At 38.4% G+C, this 20000-nt stretch overlaps 4 protein-coding genes across 6 annotated transcripts in view; 2 read left to right on the top strand and 2 right to left on the bottom strand.

Moving 5' to 3' along the window:
- meigo (Solute carrier family 35 member B1 homolog meigo) overlaps positions 1-2374 on the bottom strand; it is a 15316-nt gene extending 12942 nt beyond the window's left edge. The window contains exon 1 of the mRNA XM_043029755.2: positions 2147-2374. Within this exon, the coding sequence (XP_042885689.2) occupies positions 2147-2250 (104 nt within the window). The 5' untranslated portion in view covers positions 2251-2374. The remainder of the gene's footprint in view (positions 1-2146) is intronic.
- Positions 2375-2460: 86 nt separating this feature from the next.
- LOC122261921 (tektin-2) lies at positions 2461-10344 on the top strand. Of its 3 annotated transcripts, XM_086538413.1 has the most exons (11): positions 2461-3292; positions 3486-3566; positions 4246-4585; positions 4731-4838; positions 5147-5296; positions 6009-6143; positions 6690-6783; positions 7112-7224; positions 8709-8852; positions 9303-9493; positions 9688-10344. In XM_086538413.1, exons 3-11 carry the CDS (start codon positions 4448-4450, stop codon positions 9884-9886), a joined length of 1272 nt encoding a protein of 423 aa, XP_086394539.1. In that variant the 5' UTR covers positions 2461-3292; positions 3486-3566; positions 4246-4447; the 3' UTR covers positions 9887-10344. The 3 variants fall into 3 exon arrangements, with proteins under 3 accessions (XP_086394539.1, XP_086394541.1, XP_086394540.1); XM_086538415.1 differs by lacking the exon at positions 8709-8852; XM_086538414.1 differs by lacking the exons at positions 2461-3292; positions 3486-3566 and having other exon boundaries at positions 4111-4585.
- Positions 10345-10783: 439 nt separating this feature from the next.
- On the bottom strand, positions 10784-13270 carry LOC122261924 (10 kDa heat shock protein, mitochondrial). Its single transcript, XM_043029758.2, has 3 exons — positions 13137-13270; positions 11916-12077; positions 10784-11266 (listed from the first exon to the last, which is right to left on the bottom strand). Exons 1-3 carry the CDS (start codon positions 13137-13139, stop codon positions 11123-11125), a joined length of 309 nt encoding a protein of 102 aa, XP_042885692.2. The 5' UTR covers positions 13140-13270; the 3' UTR covers positions 10784-11122.
- Positions 13271-13302: 32 nt separating this feature from the next.
- LOC122261923 (heat shock protein 60A) lies at positions 13303-18333 on the top strand. The gene is made up of 9 exons (XM_043029757.2): positions 13303-13818; positions 14140-14311; positions 15504-15751; positions 15969-16122; positions 16239-16298; positions 16417-16583; positions 16856-17066; positions 17293-17847; positions 18050-18333. Exons 2-9 carry the CDS (start codon positions 14141-14143, stop codon positions 18221-18223), a joined length of 1740 nt encoding a protein of 579 aa, XP_042885691.2. The 5' UTR covers positions 13303-13818; position 14140; the 3' UTR covers positions 18224-18333.
- Positions 18334-20000: the final 1667 nt, after the last annotated feature.

The raw sequence follows: 20000 nt of genomic DNA on the forward strand, positions 1-20000 counted from the left end.
ATTTCAGAAGGGTTAAAAAATAATGTATAAAAACATCTAAAATGGCATAAAAAAATAAACTTTCCTTACAGCTATGAATCAATTAATTCCTCTGGTATGCGATACTACCAAAGTCTCCTGACCACATCCCCTTTCCTAACCTACAATGTTCTTATCTCCCTACCCTTGGGACAAAGCTAAGATCTACTGAATTGGTGGACTGACAACAAAATTTCTTTCATTCTTTTATGACTAAGATTGTAAGACAAAACAAACTATAGACACTGTAAGTAATTGTGTGTGTGCAGACATATATCTATACAGTTTACAGTAGTTTTTCATTTGGTTTTGTATACTTGAAGCTTGGGCTGGTTCCTGGATCAGTGATACAAATTTTGAATATATCATTTATGTATATTCCGCATCTCCAATAAGTACCCCTTACCGGAAATATTACCACGAACACATACACATCTTTATGATACAAAAAACAGCTTGAAACTCACTCAAAAAGTTAAGCCCTTGGATTCACTGACAACAAGGATCATGAAAACACTATGACTAGCAAGTCAAACTAGGGGGTAAATCTTAATGGTTATCATCTATAGAAGAACTAAACATCTTAACCCATTGGCAGCAGATGTCATGATTTGCTGCAAAGGCAGAGTCAGTCATAGACACGGATGGCACTGTGCCAGACATGTAAACCAGCCATCCTGCTGCACAAATATTTATTTAATACCGCAACCAATGGATTAAAATTGTTTTTCCAATAGATGTCTCTTTTTCAAATGAGTGCACATCAGGTAAAACAAAAAGACATCAGTCAATTGTTTACCAGTGCAGGATGAAGGTTAAAAGAACCTGATTTACTCCATATTTTCCCCTACTATATAAGCCTGATTATGGGTTATAGGAGTGGAATAGTGTGAGAGGAATCCATCTATGCCACTTTCATGATATTAAGTAACAGGGCACTATCAACCCATTGCAGACGGGGGATAGATCTGCTTACCCAGGCTCCAGGATGGGTTTTATTTCAGAGCGGGGCAGCTTCCCACACCATGCCTAGACTTTTCTTACTCTCATTTAGTCACTCATTGTAGAGCTAGAGCCATTTTTGTGTTGTATTTTTTGTGTTTCACTGTATTTAGAGACATACCTCTCACATCACAGGCATTATCAATTCTGCAGTTAATTAAAATTGTAGTTTAGGGTCCATATCAGATCATTATTTTCTTTACACTCAGTGTGACAGAAGTATTGCTGTTTTAGGGGAGGACAAAAAGCAACTTTATTTTTTTGAATTTATGTATTGTAATGAAAAATTATGAATTGTATCATCCTCCATACTGAAGATAACATGAAGAGGTAGGGGTGAGGAAGGAAACTTGTGCTTATGACTGTGAGTGCCACAGTAAAGGGCATCTCTACTGGCACAGGGGCACATTGTAGACATTGGGCATGGTTTGAGCCACCTTCCTCTTCTAGTTCTGTCTGCACATCTTCATCAGCGGTACTTTAGAGCATTAGGTCAGCATCTTGCTATGTGCCATTACTCTATAAAGATAGTGCTTGCTAGAGACCGTAAATGGGTGTCATTCAAGACTCTCTTTCCTGCTGGTGCTAGAAGAAAGTGGTGCCATCTAGGTTTTGGATGTTAGGTGAAACCCAATATTGCTGCAGTTATAATAATTATTTCTGCAATTGTCATAATCACTCACTCCTTATTCATAGCACAATAAAATAACACAGTGATCCTAAATACCCAAACGTCATGACGCCTGTCATCAGGCCAGAGCTCCTGCGTCATGTGTGAAGAAAAAGCACGTCACCCATCATTAACAGGATGAGAATATTTACCTCCTACAACAACCCAATTTAGAATGAAAAAATACTATACAAAAATCACACAATCTTTATGGCCAATGCTTGTTGGCTTTAGCCTAATCTCCAACAACCATTACTAATTTTGTCAGCAATTTTAGACTAAGGTAGATCAGTTGGTGGCCTATGGTCACATAAATCTGGTTATAATTTAGTCATGTCATGTTAAAGCGTATATAGTAATGAAAGAAAATTCAGTAAATTCAGGGTATTTCAAGTTCACCAGACCAGTGACCTTAACCAAGTTCAACCAAGCCGCTATACAATATGGCAGACTTACATGGTTTCCTGTAGAATCCCATAATAGAAATAAAGAAAGAATATTCCCGAAGCGTAGATGAAGAATTTTGCCGTTTGGAAGAAAGATTGTGACGTTTCAGCCATTATCTTTTTTTCTATTGCTTATTCGGCACCTCTTTCTCACGATAACTTATGTTGCCGCTCCTTGCCCTCTATCAACCTCTACGATAAATGCCGAACTCCTGTCAATATAAACAAATAACAGAGCCCGACCGCATCTACCTGAAAATAGATTCCGATTCTACTAAATAGCACTAAGTTCTGTACTCATACGATTAAGATCCAACTCCATGTTGCTTATGAGACGTGCTGCCAGCTGATTTGTTGGATCCGAGGATGTTCGCGTAGTCGTTTTCGTAAGTAATTGTGACGTCATCAAGTTTATTTCTTTTTTTTTTTTTTACTTTCCTTTCCAAACATCTGTCGGGATGATCTCGTGTGTGTTATATATCAAACTAACTCAATTATAGTGTTCGATCTGACTCTTATTATGCTATATTCATTAAAGATATCATTTTTTTAACTCAGATTGTTCATCAACATTTTTTAGCAATATTTCGAAACGAAACCTCACAGTCAGTTGCAAAAGAGCCGAGGTCTCCTATTGCATTAGAAATGTATGTTTTCTGAACTAGACAATATTCCATATTTAAATCATGTATCACTTCATATCGCACCATTTATCTTTTTTAGTAACGATTCATAAAGTTTTCTCCGAGGAAATGTATGTTATTTTTCTTTTTTTGAGGGGGGGGGGTCCAATGACAAGACACCTACAATTTTACTAGATATAATAAAATCCATTATTTTCATTTGCAATATCCCGACAAATCATAGAACCCATGTAATCTTCGTATTATACGGATTATAGAAACACCTAACACCGATTTTCTGTACATGCTTCACTTATGCAATCCATTGCAATATCAAGTTTTTCATGTTTGTAAAATACTTATTTCGAACGCTGGCGGCAGGATTAGACCGCTCCACCTTTCCTGACTGTCGGGTTGGCACTGGCCACGGCGTTCGATTCTCTAGCTCTGGCTTTATTTAGTAGTATTCTAAGGGGTTTTCTTGGCCTAGAGGATCAAAACTTCTTATTCTTAAGCCTTTTGATGTTGCAAAGGTAAGACATGTATTTTTCTTTTCTTTTCAGTATGATAACATTACTGCATTCTGCATCGAGAATTACTTCTAAGGACATGACCTTGTTTCATATCATTCAAAACCGACTTGTTTGAAATATCTGAACATTTTCCATATGAATACACCATGATCATTTAGTCACGAATAATACATTTGAAACATTCATTAAATAGACACAACGAAACGAAAGGGAGCGGTTGCTATGACCGTTGCTAGGGACGCGTTCTCCGAGCTGACACGGCCAACTCAAGCAGGTAACGTGTGTCTTTCATAGACTTTCTCAGTTATTGAAAAAAAAGACATAAACAATTCTCGCTGACTGGCATAAAATAGGAGAAAACATATTTGGATATCTTGACGGTTTCTTTAATGTGCATTTCTATGTGGTAAGAAAAATAGGACAAAAAAAAAGTGTGAGGGACATTTCTAACTTCGAATTAGTTTAATAGGATACTAGTTAGATATGGTTGCATTCTAGCAATCTTAGATATTGTTACATATAGTTGTTAGTCATGGTTTTGGTCCGTTTCAATTGTTCTTTGGCATCTTCTAAGACCGAAATAAGCTATGTCAGTGTCTTTTAAACGATCCACATTGCATGATAACCTGTATAAGCCTTACGACAGATGCATGGTAAACATAATTTACCTTCTTCCATCTGAACATTACTGCTAAAACGGAATAAGAAGTGTTGTTAATCAATTGTTAATGTACAATAGGATATATCTTACGGGGATTATATATATATATATATACAGTTCAACTTTAAAGTCTAAATGTACCTTAGATAGCTGGACACAAATGTATTTGAAATAATGCAACGAAAGTGAAATAAATGCTACGAAAGTATCCTTAACGATTATCTTTTTTTCGACAACTTTCGCGATAATGACCAATTGGACCCTAATAATAACATGTTTCGTGTGGGATTAGGAAGTCAACGAAAAAAATTCGAAAAGCCAATAAAAAAAATAAAGAAGTCTGGGAAACAGCGTAAACAAGTGAATATAGACACAGACAAGTAAGGATCGCAAAGGAAGAAGAAGGAAGAAGAAAGACGAACGAAAGGAAACGGAAACGAACGAAAAGAAAAGAAGATTAGCAAAAGGTTCCTAAGTGCCACCCAGCAGCGAAAATGAAGGTGGAGAAACCCGTGGCACGACACTTGCCGGAAGACTGGCATCGCAACAATGCCGCCCTTCGTCAGGCCAGCCACGACACCAGGAACACCTCTCACAACTTGCGAAATGAGACTAAACACTTCCGTAATCAGGTCAGTATAGGGGGTCATCTTGTGTATTATAATGTGTTTACGTGAGCGTATGTACCAGCATATTTCGGTGTGAATCTTATAGTTTTATGATGTTTGTGTCTAAATGCAACTTCCAATCAAGTTGTGTTCATCGTTTATATTGCAGACAACTAATAAGACATGGTGGGATAATGCAGACAACACCATACGCCTTCAAGACCGAATCTATGAGGTCCAGAGAGTCACTGACGACCTGGATCGCTCACTGAGACAAGTAGGTGCGGTGCCTCAGGGGAATATGGTGGACCAAATAATATGCTATTTATGTTACTACGAAAATGTAAAGATAGCTTAAGAAGCAATTGATAATCACATTTCTTTTCGACAATTATTCTTATCATAGGGCAATAATCTCTATTCATCTTCTTTTTCCTCTGTCCTCCTCCCTTTATCCTCCTCCTCATCGACTTGACGTCCCTCTCTCCTCTCTTCCTCCCTCTCCCACCCTCGTCTCACCCTTCTTCCAATTTCAACTTCCCTCCCTCTTTACTCCCCCACCCCTCCCCATACTCCTCCCCCAAGACCCTGGCTGAGATCGCGAAGTTGGAGGCTGCCAAGGAGACTACAGAGGCCGAGCTGGAGGCGAGGGTGTCTCCACTCAACACGGCCATGGAGTGTCTCACCCTCAGAGAGCGACGAAGGGAGGGTGACCTTGTTAAGGATGACATTGAGGTGAGGAGACGAATGCACTCATGGAGGTTTGTAATATATTCACGTTTGTTTTAAGATATACGTGCATGGATAATCCCGCTTTCATAGTCGTATCATACGCATGTACGCATATGAAAATTGACATCTTATATGGCATATACGTATTCATATATTATACACGCACACAATCCAATATGTATGTGCATTTGTGCACAGCGAAGGGATTTTTGTGTTTGTAAATATACGTTTGTAAAATACATAAATATATTTGAGTTAATCCTAGTTTAAATATATGTCATATGAGATGTCGGTTTTTATATGCGTACATGTGTGTAAAGCGTATATGTACGGTAGAGTATCCATGCATGTACGTCTTCAAAAATCGTTAGTATAATTACAAACCCGCAAGTGTACATTCACATACATACATATGTACATACATACATACACACATGCATACATACATACATGCGTACATACATACATACATACATACATACATTTAGTGTTAAGAATACCTTCAACATCTACCCATAAACACCAGTGTTTACCCAACAAATTGAAAAAAAAAAATCATCATAACACAACCCAATAAGGAAAACTCAATTGGTATTAAAATATGTCAGTATCATCTGCCACAGTCCAGCGTCTGCCATAACGAAGTAACATCATTTGTCCTAATTTAGTGTAACTTAAGACAGACTTCATCGTTCTGTTACTGTTTCTGTTACAGCTGGAGCTTCATAAGGAAGTACGGACGCTGGAGAAATCGCGGGCAGAGCTGGAGAAGGCGGTTCTTGAAGCGGTGTCACAGCTGAGGGTCCTCCACGAAGCCAAGCAGAACCTCCAGGACGATCTCAAGGACAAGGTAGGTGCTCCTTGACTAAGTGGAAGAAATAGGGATAAATAGGCTATTCGAAATACGCCATTTCTGGACATCGTCCCTTCCTCTTGCCGGTTGCCAGATTTTAATCGTTCAATATGCATGATTTTTCGGTTCAAGTGTGTGTTTTGTATATTTCATTTGGATAATTTAATGTTTGTAGCACCTTAAAAGTATAAATTACTGAAGTGGATGAAGGCAGACAGACAGAGGAGGACATACAGAAAAATTGGAAGATAGATAGGCAGACAGACAGGCAGATAGATGGATAGATAGATGGAGAGACAGACAGATAGACGGACAGATAAGCAGATAGATAGACATACTGAGAAAGAGAGAGCGAGAGAGAGCGAGAGAGAGAGAGAGAGAGAGAGAGAGAGAGAGAGAGAGAGAGAGAGAGAGAGAGAGAGAGAGAGAGAGAGAGAGAGAGAGAGAGAGACTGGAAATCTGGGAGAAAGATAGACATACGATTTTACTCCTTTTCTAAAGAAATAAGAAAAAGAGTAAATGCAACCTTCCTGTTCACGACAGAGAGCAGCTCTGGCGGTGGACAGAGCGCAGGAGGCGCTTACGGAACACTCCCCCGAGATCTCCTTCAAACCCGATCCGCTTCGAGTCCCTCCAGGTCAGAGATTCGAACTATAAAGACATTCAGCCGGGCTATTATTTATCTTTCTCATTTTGTATCTTCTATCAATTATTCTTCAGATTTCTCTTCTTGTAATCGGCTATGATTTACATCTTAATTTCTAATCTATTGCTGATTATTCATCAGCTTTCCCTTGTATTTGTTTTGCTGTTTTTCCCCCTGAGAAAAATTCCATCTTATGGACATCTCATGTACCTGTACTCCCCATCCATAAATTTTCCTTCTTCCCATTTAGCATTCTCTTTCTTCCCCTCTTTCGGACACGATAATTTGTCCTCAAGGTTTTCTTCCCATTCTCTTCAAGGAACCATCTTGCCCGCCGACTGGCTAGAGCACCCCTTAAAAAATATGGCCGCCGCAGAAAACGCCATCAAGGAATCGCAAAGTCTGAGGGATCGAATGTGTGTCACCATACAAGTAAGGGATCACTATATGGTGATCGTGAGCTGTATATAGAAGTTTTGTCTTTCTCTTAATCAGTTTGTAAATAAATTTGAGTATTAGTTATAATGATTAAATGTGTGATGGTAACTGCTGCTTCTTTATTTTGAGTGAAGATTAAATTATAATAATGCTAATGGTAATGATAAAAATGATTATCCTGTTAATGTCACTAAATAACAATAATGATGATAATAGTAATAGTAATAATAATGACATTAAATACATTTCTAATGATATATAGTATAGAATAATTTGTATTTATGGTTCTGAGCTTACGACAAGGATAGTGATATCAATAATAAAAATAACCGTGATAACTATAAATCTACGAATGGTAATGATTATTATTATTGTTATCTTTGTTATCATTATTCTCATTATTATTCTCATTATTATTATTATTATTATTATTGTAATCATCATCATTGTTATTACTACTACTACTGCTACTACTACAACACTACTACTACTATTATCGCTGTAGCATAATTAGTTACTGTTGTATTTTCAGTAGTAAAAAAAAAATATGATAATGAATATTAGAACTTAAGTATATGTAATATGAAATTTATTATATGTAACGACACTCTCTATACATATATATATACATATATTCTCCTATAATTTTACAACCCCGTTCTATCTCCATTTCTCTCTCACAAATGCATAAACACAAACACTAACACTAACACTAACAGATACACATACACACACACAAACACACACACACACACACACACACATATATATATACACATACACAAAGTTAATCCTGTTAAAAATATATATATATATAAAATAATAATAATAATAATAATAAATGTATATGCACCACGATTCCCTATACACAGGTCCGGAATTATGAGTCCACACTTCATCCCTTGCCTAATCACTAGTAATCCATGTCATTATAACCTATATTACAAAGTGATTTTTTTGTTTAGGTTATTTACTGCCTATACAGTAAATCTTCAACATCATTTGATTTGAATGACTGATTTTAGAATCTTACTTGATACACATCTACAACAATTCTATACTCGAGAAACTGGTTATGCAATTTGAACATCTCCCGTGATTCCTTGGTAGTAGACTTCGTCACTCTAATAATGCAGCTGTGAATTTGAGAGAGAGAGAGAGATAGATAGAGAGAGAGAGAGAGAGAGAGAGAGAGGGAGGGAGAGAGAGATCCAATCATCATGTTTCAAGTGAATTGGTTCATCGACTGTATGGAAACAAATCCTATGGCACAAATAACCATGCTCGAGATCCCCTGTGCAAGTTAAATGCATGAGAAAACAACACTAAGCTAACAACAGACACCTTGCCTACCTAATCTATAATAATACGTAATGCACGACGCTTATGCTTGATGTAAAATAAAATCGACGCTTTTTCTGCACATAAAATCCGTGACATTTTGGCCGAGTCGAAGCTTATCCGTCGGTGATCCTCAGACAGCGCGGCGGGACGATGAGACGCAACAGACGGCCTCGGATTATGCTCTTCGACGCAGGCTTCACCAGGAGAGTCGAGCAAGGGATGAACTGCAGTGGCAGAAGGATCGACTTCTGGAGGAAATTCGAGCTCAGGAGGAGGAGGTGGAGTAGGAGCATTCCTTCAGGGAATGTGTTTACTGAGAATCCTTTTTGTAACGGATCGACCAACCATCTTATAGTTTGTCTCCATCTACTATGCTTCTTTAATTAATGTAAACACTCATAAGTATGCTTATACCTATACTTTTTTTCTGGTGCTTGTAAATAAAACTCTTGGAGTGGCCCATTAACTGAAGGAAACGTCTGGTAGAATGAATTTCCCTGTATGTAAGTGTATATGTAAATATTTAAATATCTATATTATTCACTCACATTTTTTTCTCGAAGGTCGCAGTCAGAATATGAAATTGGGGAATTTGAGAAACATTGGTTTTACACTAACCCTCCTGGCTATGGTATACTTCACCACCCTCGGTCCACTTGCATCAAAGCTCAGTATGCTCTAACCTGCAGTCAAGTCACACTATGGATTCTACTTTGCCCTGTTCCTAGATATCGGCCCTGGAAGAGCAGCTTCGGGCCTCTTCGTTGCCCCTGAAGGTGGCGCAGACGAGGCTGGAGGGCAGGACGGCTCGAGTACGGCACGACTTGGTGAGGGACGCTCCTCAGGATGGCCTGATGGCAGAGGTCCAGCACCTGACGGAAACTCGAACTCTCCTTAGAGAAAAACTGGCCAAAGCGCTGTGAGTTGCCCAGAGCTACGGGTAGTATATAAATTAACAATTTGATCAACATTAATATATTGCGAATGGCTGTCATTTGCAGCACAAATCGCCTTCATGTTTTCACTGATATGATCAGTGTTTAAGCATTGGTACCGTGTCCTTACTATTGCTAGTATTGAACTGTTCTCTCTCACCTGTGCCTTCCTTTCCAGCGATGCTCTCCACGCCCTGCAGCGTCACCTGCGGACGGTGGACGTGGACCTCGGAAGGAAAAACTTGTCAGTGAGCCTCGAGCAGAAGGTGACCAGCACAAGGACTGTCCTCAAAGCACCTTTACCTAAGGAGTCACTGACCCAGGCCAACCTCACCCTTACTGGATCTCTTAGAAAACACCCTACACAAATCCTGTAATGTTCCCTGGCAGTGTGAAATAGAATCACTTTACATATGCTTTATTTCTAGTTTTCGTATAAAACTAACCAATGACCATAAAATGAAATCGTTAAATAGCAACCTATCCACTCTTTGCAATTGCACCCACATGCACCTGTAAACACTAACAGGATGAAACTCAGGAATTGTAATAATTTATTTAGTTTCTTGAGTACTACTTTCACTACCTTTTTGGCACAACATATGCAATGCTTTTATTAATAAAATATAAAAATCTGAAAGTCATCATAACTCTCAATATGTATACATCCTGACAGGATTCATGTTTATTTGTATAATCTTTGCATGAAGTTTGTTTGGAATGTTTACTAAAAATTGTCAAAAACATTTTAGAAGGAACAATAAAATTTCAGAATATATATCTACTTTCACAACCCTTTCATAATGCCACAATATTTTTCAATGATTCTGCAAAAAAGTTTCCACAAATCCTCTATTGTAAATTGTATACTTTGACATCAAAAATATAATAAAAATTTCCTGTTGTAATTTAAACAGCCATTGTCAGCTGAAAAAAAAGGTTTCACTTTTAGTTTATGAATTTGCTCTTAAATGATTTCTTTATAAAATTTAAGATATTTGGACAGCCTAAGTGCTTTATATACTTGGTTTAAACTTGTTTAAAGATTTATATATGTAGATAACAAATCATAATTATAATTTTATATATATTTATATTCATATTTATATTTATATATATAATTCCTTTTAATTCATTACAGGTTTCAATCATCAACTCCATTTTCTCAAAACACCAGTATTCCCAATACTCAATCAGAAATAAAATTATCTGAATGATATAATTAATTACCCCCATAGACAATAATAAACAAGGTATAGAATCATACAACAGTCTTGAAAACAATCTATATTTTGTAAAACAATGCTTTACACTTCTATATACACATGTTAGATGGACAAAACATTCATGCCCCAAATGATGAATGACAAAATGAATTATGTGTGATGATTACATACATACATAGAAAACTGGTCCATGTTAAGACTCACACCATACTCCTTCCACAAAGTGAACTGAAACAGGCCGCAGACTAACACACGTGGCAAATCCTCGATCTGCTGGAATCTCTCTTTTCCCCTCGGCCTCTTGTGATCATCAGTCTACGAAATGACCCTCTGTGATCATCAGCCTACGAAATGACCCGGTGAATCTCTTATCTACAAGCCCTGTTTTTACTCGCTCTTCATCTTGGCCAGGAGTTCCGCTTCTCTAAAGAGGAAATAGTCCTTGTCCTCGAGGGTGACCTTTGTGCCGCCAAACTCAGGGAGCATCACTTCATCGCCAACGGCAACAGTTGGGGGAATTGTAGTGCCAGCCTGATAACAAAAGAATGTATTTTTTTTATAACATTGAATAAATCAATGCTAACTAACATGGTTTTGCTTGACTCATTTTTTACACATAGATGGTTCTTATCAAAAACTTAATTAGTATTCCTATCTGACCTCACTCATGAACCCTCTTCATTTATTTTTAATTTTTTTTCTATTACTACTATTATCATCTCTAACATCAGTATTACTATTAATACAATTATTCTGATACTGATAAAAAACAAAGTTATCATTAATAAACACTGAAAATTCAAGGATTAGGATCAAATAAACTTACTAAGTGATAACTTGGTGACTAAACCTTATATAAAGTCTATGTAAAAAAAAAAATCCTATTGCCAATGGGTTAATCCATTCTGTTTTTACTTTGAACACAATTGAAACAGGAAAATTGACATTATAAATCATATACACACAATATAACAACAAAACTAAGAATATGATTTATTCCACATGCAAATATCCCTACCTACATTGTAATATCATTCCATATATTCAAAATCTCAAATGCAAATGAACCCATCTAACATTCTAAAATCTTCAAGACTTCTCTAATACACCCAAAAACAACAACAAAAACAAGAGTAACAAGAATTACAATGATACAATATCAATAACAAGCAGAACTTACATCGGTCCTGGCTCCCTCTCCTACAGCAACCACCTTCCCGGAGAGGACCTTGGCTACCGACTTCTCTGGGATCAAGATGCCCTTTGCGGTGCGGGTCATGGCCTCGGCTTTCTGGACCAGCACGCGGTCAAACAGGGGAACAAACCTCTTCAGAGCACCAGCCTGTGGGGTAATGGGGTATCAGATTAAGAAATGGACAACAGAGTAAAGATTTAATTCTCTCAAAGCACGAGTATTTTACTGGCTACTCTTTCTGCCTTTTGAAGATCTAACTAACACTATACTTTGAAAAGACAAATGCATTTTGGGTCACACTGTTCTGAGAAATGAATATACATTTGTCCAAAAATGGAGTCAAGTCTAAATGACACTTTCTTACTAAAACACAAGGAAGATTCGGAGGGAAGGGAGGCTATGGGGGAAAATTAATGAATTGGGCTTCCCTGCTTTCAAATAACAGGTTTGGAACAATATTCCTTGCTCTTTGGGTGACTGAATTGTTTCACCTTGTTATTTACCTAAATGGTGAATGGTCTGACAACTAATATTAAGTTTTCAATTCATAATCCTGAGGGAGGGAACATGGCACCTTATACCCACTATCCCACTAAGCATTGTTCTAGTAATATCACAGTTGAACCTATTTAGAAATGGTGACAACTATGAACACCCAATTTCCCGCTTCAATTGAAAATGTGATCCTCTAAACTTCAGCAATCAAATACTGCAGCAGAATATTTTACACTGAATAAAAATGTAATAAAATCCAAATACATTTTTCCTTTTCACAACCAAGTGACATGTATGAAAATGCCTGACCTTATTAAAATCACGCAAGTCATCTATAAAGTATCAGAATTCTTTGAACTTCCACAGGTCTTGGAAAAGTCATGTAACCTCAAGAACCATCATTAAAGTCTTACGTAACAAAGAAGTCCCCACGCATTAATTCTAACATCAACAAGACAGCGGTTTCGCCCAAACGCCCCTATGCCTCATTCAGTTTAATAGTCACTTATTGAGGCAAAGGACCCCAAGGACAGAACTCCCAGCCCACGGGGCCATGTCCGCCGAGAGACGGCAGGGACATCATGCCGACCAAATCGTTAATGTATTACCAAAAGAACTAAAAACCGACCGGTAATGTAATCCCAAACGTTTCACTGGACAAGAACATATAGTGTCTCACACAAGCAATTACAACAGCGCAAGAGGACTCACCATTTTCAACTCAAGAGGGGTTTCCGAGGAGACGTAGAGAAGCAGCTGAGAGAAGCGTCTAGTCCCGGTGCGTCGGCGTCGTCTGCAGCCGGAGGAGAGGCGAGCACATGGCCTTCGCACTTGAGCGCATGCGCACTTCTTCGCTCTTTTTTTCGTCTCTACGTCTATTCTAGAGGTTTCTTTGGTGCTAATGTTGTTTGTTTTCGTTTTTTCGTGGAATTAGCTGTACTTTAGAGGGTTTAACTCTTCTGTGGTTATTTTCTCTTGGTGTTTTCGCGTATATCTGAATGAATGGGGAATTTGCTTGCGTTCTAGAATGATCCAGGGCCCTTAACCGAGCGTATTCCAATAAAGTTAAATAACTCCGCTTACGAAACGCATTTATATCGCATTTATTCTCAACCAACAACGAAATAAACATTGTCTGACCACCCTAATAACTCCTTCTTTCACTCTACAAAACTAACATATCCCCTAAAACCCCGCATTACAAGGTTTCGAGGCAGTGTTACGTCATCGCCCTCGTCACGCTCGGTACGGGTGTGTCGAGAAGCTTCAGCGCGAGTGGACATTGTGGAGGCTCGAGCGAGTCGTCTGCATCTCATTCTAGACGCCGTCAGACCTCCTTCGGGACCGTGTTTAGTGTCTTTGCTACAGAAACCTTCCCACAAACCACGTTCAGGTGAGTGAGTGTTGGTAGTGGGAGATTGTGAATGGCTAGGTTCTCGTAGCGAGTTGTGGTAGATTGTAGATATGTAGATTTAACGTGAAATAAGATTGAAACTCACAATGGCCGGCTTAGGAGGAGCCCACATGGTCTCAGCTGAGTGTTGTTGCCGGGCTGAGAGGCCCCCACTCCCCTCCCCAAGCCGGCTTTGTGTGAGATAAAGAAATATCCTGTTGAATGCTCACGCAAGACCTTTAAAAAATCCCACACATACAATGCTCTCGACTCGAGCAAATTTAAAGGGCAATCACAAACTTCTATTTCTTCCTATTGCAGAATGCATCGTGCAGCTTCATTATTGCGAACTCCCGTTGCCCGTCAGGCCACAAGGTACTGCCTAGCCAGACACTATGCCAAGGATGTCAAGTTTGGCACCGAGGTCAGGGCACTGATGCTCCAGGGCGTCGACGTCCTTACCGATGCCGTGGCGGTCACCATGGGCCCCAAGGTCAGTCGAGGAAGGATTTTTTTTCTTTTTGTTTTACCTGCACGATATACATGCAAACGATGCTGGCGAATGGCCGGTTATGTAATGGACATACTTTTGTCTTTTTTATATTATTTAAAGAGTTATTTGAAAGGGACTGTGACTTATTGCGTGGCACTTTGGTATCTTGTTGATTTCGTCATGAGAATGTCATGAGTGTTATCATCAGTCATGCCACAGTTCATACATTTATTAATTTATGAAGTGACATTCCTAATGCAATGAATTATATACTGTACATGTTCAAAAATAATATTAGAATTTCAGGAAGTACAATTTGTCATTTTACTTGCATGTTATGTAATGTTTACCATCTTGCTGAAAATGTTTAATAATTTACAAAGTTTTGCACATTCCCTTCAGTCCTATAAAAATGGCAGCCTAAATTATCCTGATTAAGTACTGCCTTTGGTATTTGTTTTATTTATAGTGTCAGAAGATTGATATTTATTATAAATTGATGATGATGATAACTGTGCCCATAGAAGTGTGGTCTATAAATTCAAAGGAAATATTTGGTTGAAATCATGAAATACATATAAATATTATGTGAACGTATATTGTTATAAATATAGGGATAAAGTCATATTTAGGTAAATGCAAATTGGGAGGCACTAAAGTAATTACTCTGAAGGGTAGAATAAACAGATATACACACACTTCTAATGAGCCCACAGTCAGATATTCATGTCTGCTAATCAATGCTCACACACCTTGGTCCAACAATGCTGTGGATAGGTATATGCTGACCTTGTTGAATGAGAAACCTTGAGGCCATAGTATCCCATCATGTGGTCATTTTTGGAACAATTACCAAGTTTTGTATTAACAAAAAAAAAAATGTATGGGTAATTTTACTGGAATGTAAGCCAGTCCATGTCTTACTAGAGTTTATATGGTTAGGTCTGCAATTTGATCTAGATGCGAGTGATGGCTTCCTTTGCTTAACGGTCTATATATATATTGAGAATATTGTAATTATTGTAAGATAGTTTGGATAGAAGCTTTTCCATACAAGAACAGTACCGATACCTTTACATTCCATTGAATTTATAGAAAGACATCATTGCATATATTTATAGAGATGTAATTTCATTGTTGCCATGGGGATGATTTAGCAAGGCTAGACCTAACCTTCCTCGTCTTATGGCAGGGCCGAAATGTGATCATTGAGCAGAGCTGGGGCAGTCCCAAGATCACCAAGGATGGTGTCACAGTGGCCAAGGCTGTCGAACTGAAGGACAAGTTCCAGAACATCGGAGCCAAGTTGGTCCAAGACGTAGCTAACAACACCAATGAGGAGGCTGGTGACGGAACCACCACAGCCACAGTCTTGGCTCGCACTATTGCAAAGGAAGGCTTTGAGAAGATCAGCAAAGGGGCCAACCCAGTGGAGATTAGGTATGAGTGCCTTTTACTATCATGGGGTGTCCTGATTGTTAGTAGTCTTGAGTAAGGGAATTCTTCTGGGCTTTATTACTTATTTATTTGATGTTGGTTATTATGTGTAATTTCATTGAAATAGCATTTTTTTTTCTCCTATATTTAAATGCCATATATTTTTTTTTTTTTTAATGCATTGGGAAGTGTCACTCAATTTTCATATTTTTTGTATTAGGCGTGGAGTTATGATGGCGGTAGATGCCATTGTTGACCATCTGAAGACCCTGTCAAAGCCTGTGACAACTCCTGCAGAGATTGCCCAAGTTGCAACCATCTCAGCCAATGGAGACACTGAAGTTGGCAATCTGATCTCGGCAGCCATGGAGAAGGTAATATTTTGGGTTTGCGATTTGGCAACTAAGGTAATTTTTTACAGGTGTAAAAATGATAATAAAGCCATGGTGAATATTGAGTATCTTGAATATCAAATGTCTGTATCCCACAGGTTGGTCGTGAGGGTGTCATCACAGTCAAGGATGGCAAGACCTTGAAGGATGAGCTGGAGGTAAGTGTCATTTTTAATTTCTTTGCTTTCCTTGCAACCTTTTTCCAAAGTCAGTGACATAACCATGATAGTGTATCTATTGTGCATCTAGAAGCATTAATTCCTGGATATTCATTAGGTCATTGAAGGCATGAAGTTCGACCGTGGCTACATCTCGCCCTACTTCATCAACTCCAGCAAGGGGGCTAAGGTTGAATATCAAGATTGCCTTGTCCTGCTCTCGGAGAAGAAAATTTCCTCTATCCAGTCCATCATCCCTGTTTTAGAACTTGCCAATGCCCAGAGGTAAGATTGGTTTGCTATTTATTATTATAGTTGGAATGACTCGGAGTGAGGGAGTTTTATTTATATTTATAATTCTTTTTATAATTGGCATATTTTTAATAAAGTATTTAGAAAATGCCAAGAATTCTTGCTGTTGTGAGGTGGACCTGCTAACGATTTTGAAATGTAATATTTTGAATCATTTTCAATACTAGTAGAATAATAGCAATGAGAATTGCTTGTGACTTAATTCTTTTGAAGTTCTATGTTAATTAACCAAGTATTTGATGCAGGAAACCTCTGCTGATCATTGCTGAGGATATTGATGGAGAAGCCTTGAGCACACTTGTAGTGAACCGCTTGAAGATTGGCCTCCAGGTTGCTGCTGTAAAGGCTCCTGGCTTTGGTGACAACCGCAAGAATACCCTGCATGATATTGCCATTGCAACTGGTGCTATTGTCTTCAATGACGAAGCAAGCATGGTCAAGATTGAGGATGTTCAGGTAAGACATTTATAGAGGGTTTGTTGTAGGATTTAAGATTAGTGGTGATCTTTTATTAAATGTTAATTCATCTTAAATTTCGGATTCAAAACTTTGATATAGGGAAATGAAATTACTCTGGTGCAGTTATTCTAAAATGAACTCTCATATATCATAGTAACCACTACCTCTTCTTGGGGAGAATGCATTGTTTCTACGACTTACATCTTCAATTCCTTATTCCCAGGTCCATGACCTTGGCCAGGTTGGAGAAGTTCAGATCACCAAGGATGACACCCTCATGCTGAAGGGCAAGGGTAACTCTTCAGATATCCACCGTCGTGTGGAGCAAATTAAGGACCAGATTGCAGAAAGTTCCTCTGAATATGAGAAGGAGAAAATGCAGGAGCGCATGGCCCGTCTTGCTTCAGGTGTGGCCGTTGTGAAGGTTGGAGGTTCCTCCGAGGTTGAGGTGAACGAGAAGAAGGATCGTGTGAATGATGCACTGTGTGCAACAAGGGCTGCAGTTGAAGAGGGAATTGTTCCAGGAGGAGGAGTTGCCCTCATTCGCTGCCTCCCTGCTCTGGAGGCTATTACTCCAGCCAACGATGACCAGAAGGTTGGCATCGAAATTGTCCGCAAGGCTATCCAGACTCCCTGCCACACCATTGCTAGCAATGCAGGCGTTGATGCATCGGTTATTGTCAACAAGGTCATGGAAGCTACTGGAGATAATGGGTACGATGCTGCCACTGGAACCTTTGTCAATCTTGTTGAAGCAGGAATCATTGATCCTACCAAGGTAAGGGTTTTATATTTATGGAAATGATGTGCATCCTCACCTGTGCCCATCCTTTCCTTCTCGTTGTGATGAGAGCAATGTTAAACGTGACAAATAATGACTTATAAAAGATCCAATTCTGAAGTTTAATTAAGATTCGGCTAAGAACACACACAAAGATATTTCAAAATGACTCATTCGAAATATTCTTGCCAACAAACAGGTGGTCCGCACAGCCCTAACCGATGCTGCTGGAGTGGCCTCCCTCCTCACCACGGCTGAGACCGTCATTACAGAGATCCCGAAGGAAGAACCAGCCGGCGGTATGGGCGGCATGGGTGGAATGGGCGGTATGGGTGGCATGGGCGGTATGGGCGGAATGGGAGGCATGATGTAAAGCATCTCATGATGAATGTGAAAGGGAGAAAACTCTTTTAATTTGTAAACTAACATTTTTTTGTTATGTACAAAGTTACTTGGTTTCTACAAGAGGTACAAGAAGTACATGGATGTCGCAGAACGATGTCTAGTTTACAAGAACATGAAGAAACGGGAATCTTCAATGTATATGGAAGTAAACCACGACCAGTCTCCATGAGAAAAGGGAACATGCAAAACATGAAGTTTGCACAAGTCAAAGGAATTGTTAATCATTCCATCGAAGTACCTCGGCATCCCGAATGTGGTCCATTAATTTCATCTTATCATCTTCATCTTGAATGTTTTGAAGGGTATATGTGCTTCATCTTAGTGTAAATGTTGAGTGTTTGTACAAAGTGTAGATAAGAGAATGTGTAGATAATTTTGTTATAAGGGAAAATTTATTTTCCCTAAATGAAATAAGATTTTGAGAAGAAAAAATAATTTTCATTCATTCCTGTCTGATAATCGTCCGAATTGAAATTGAAGATAAGGTTCAAAATATCGAAAATTATATATTTAATACCTTGAACTGCTTGTGCCTAGTTTCACGTTCAAAAAAAACCTTTTAAAAACTTACGGATGATGTTCAGGTAACTGGCATTGGACTATTCCTTTTTTTTACGCACTTAATGTGGAAAACGTAAGTGTGTGGTCTCGCTGCACTAACCTTGTTACGCCCTTGTATAGTAGACACAAGTTAACATTGTTTCGAAGGTATCAATGTAGATGGATGGAAGCAGTGACCCTGTGATATTGTTAGATGCATTTTCTTTGCAACTTCTAACCAATGTACTTATAAAGTGACTTGTGTTGAAGGATTCGCATATTGTTCATCCAATGATTATGCAATGCAATAAAAAGGAAGTCGGCTACGAAAGCTAATCCAGTATATTGATACGGATTTGACATACTTGGAAATGATTGGTGCAATTGTAACCTATTGAGAGAAAAAATTATAGCCGATTTAGAACTATATACTTATGGAAAGGGAAACAAAGTATAGAATCCGAAAGATTTAAAGACCGTTAGGATAGGAAAACCGTAATCTGGTGGCAAAAGTACCCTGAAAATACTAACACCAGAGAAAGTAATATATTTAATGAAATTAAAGTAGAGATCCATTTTCGATTACCAATCGAATCTGTAAATAATATTTAAGTAACCATACATTGAATTGCTGAATGTGTCCTCCCCCGAAAGAAGAAAAACACGAAATATTAGGCATTAAAGAGGGGAAAATTAAGAATTCTTATCAGTAAAGAGGCTTCTTTTCAATTAATTCTGGCATGAGTTAACTGATAACAGTTGCTACCCCAAGGACAAAAATCGTTATATGATATCCCATTTGCTTATGTCCAGAAGGTATGAATAATGAGTCATTATTAATGACTAATGTTTCCTTCAAACTTTGCTTTTGCGACGAAGGTAACAATTCTTCTGAAAATTACCAGTCACATTGGGTCCGAAAAAGAAAATCATGTTGACGAGTGAAAAAGACAGGTGCTTGAGTCTCAACGTCAAAAGCACGGCATTGGACGTTGTGATACCAAGGTCTCTGATCAAATAGTTTGGTTGGGGTAGCATGCGTTTCTCTTCTGTAATCTGGATCAAATCATCTGATTTGCTGCTCTCTCCTAAAAACAGTTGTTCTCTCTCTGGGGGGGAAGTGGGTTTGGGGAGCTCATGGTAGTGTAACAAAATGTTGACCTTATTTTGTCTTTGATCAACAATTGTTATTTTCTAATAGCCTC

This window comes from Penaeus japonicus, unplaced genomic scaffold, assembly GCF_977035675.1.
Source record: "Penaeus japonicus unplaced genomic scaffold, GWHDUDI00000001_assembly GWHDUDI00000007, whole genome shotgun sequence".
Taxonomy (NCBI): Eukaryota; Metazoa; Arthropoda; class Malacostraca; order Decapoda; family Penaeidae; genus Penaeus; species Penaeus japonicus.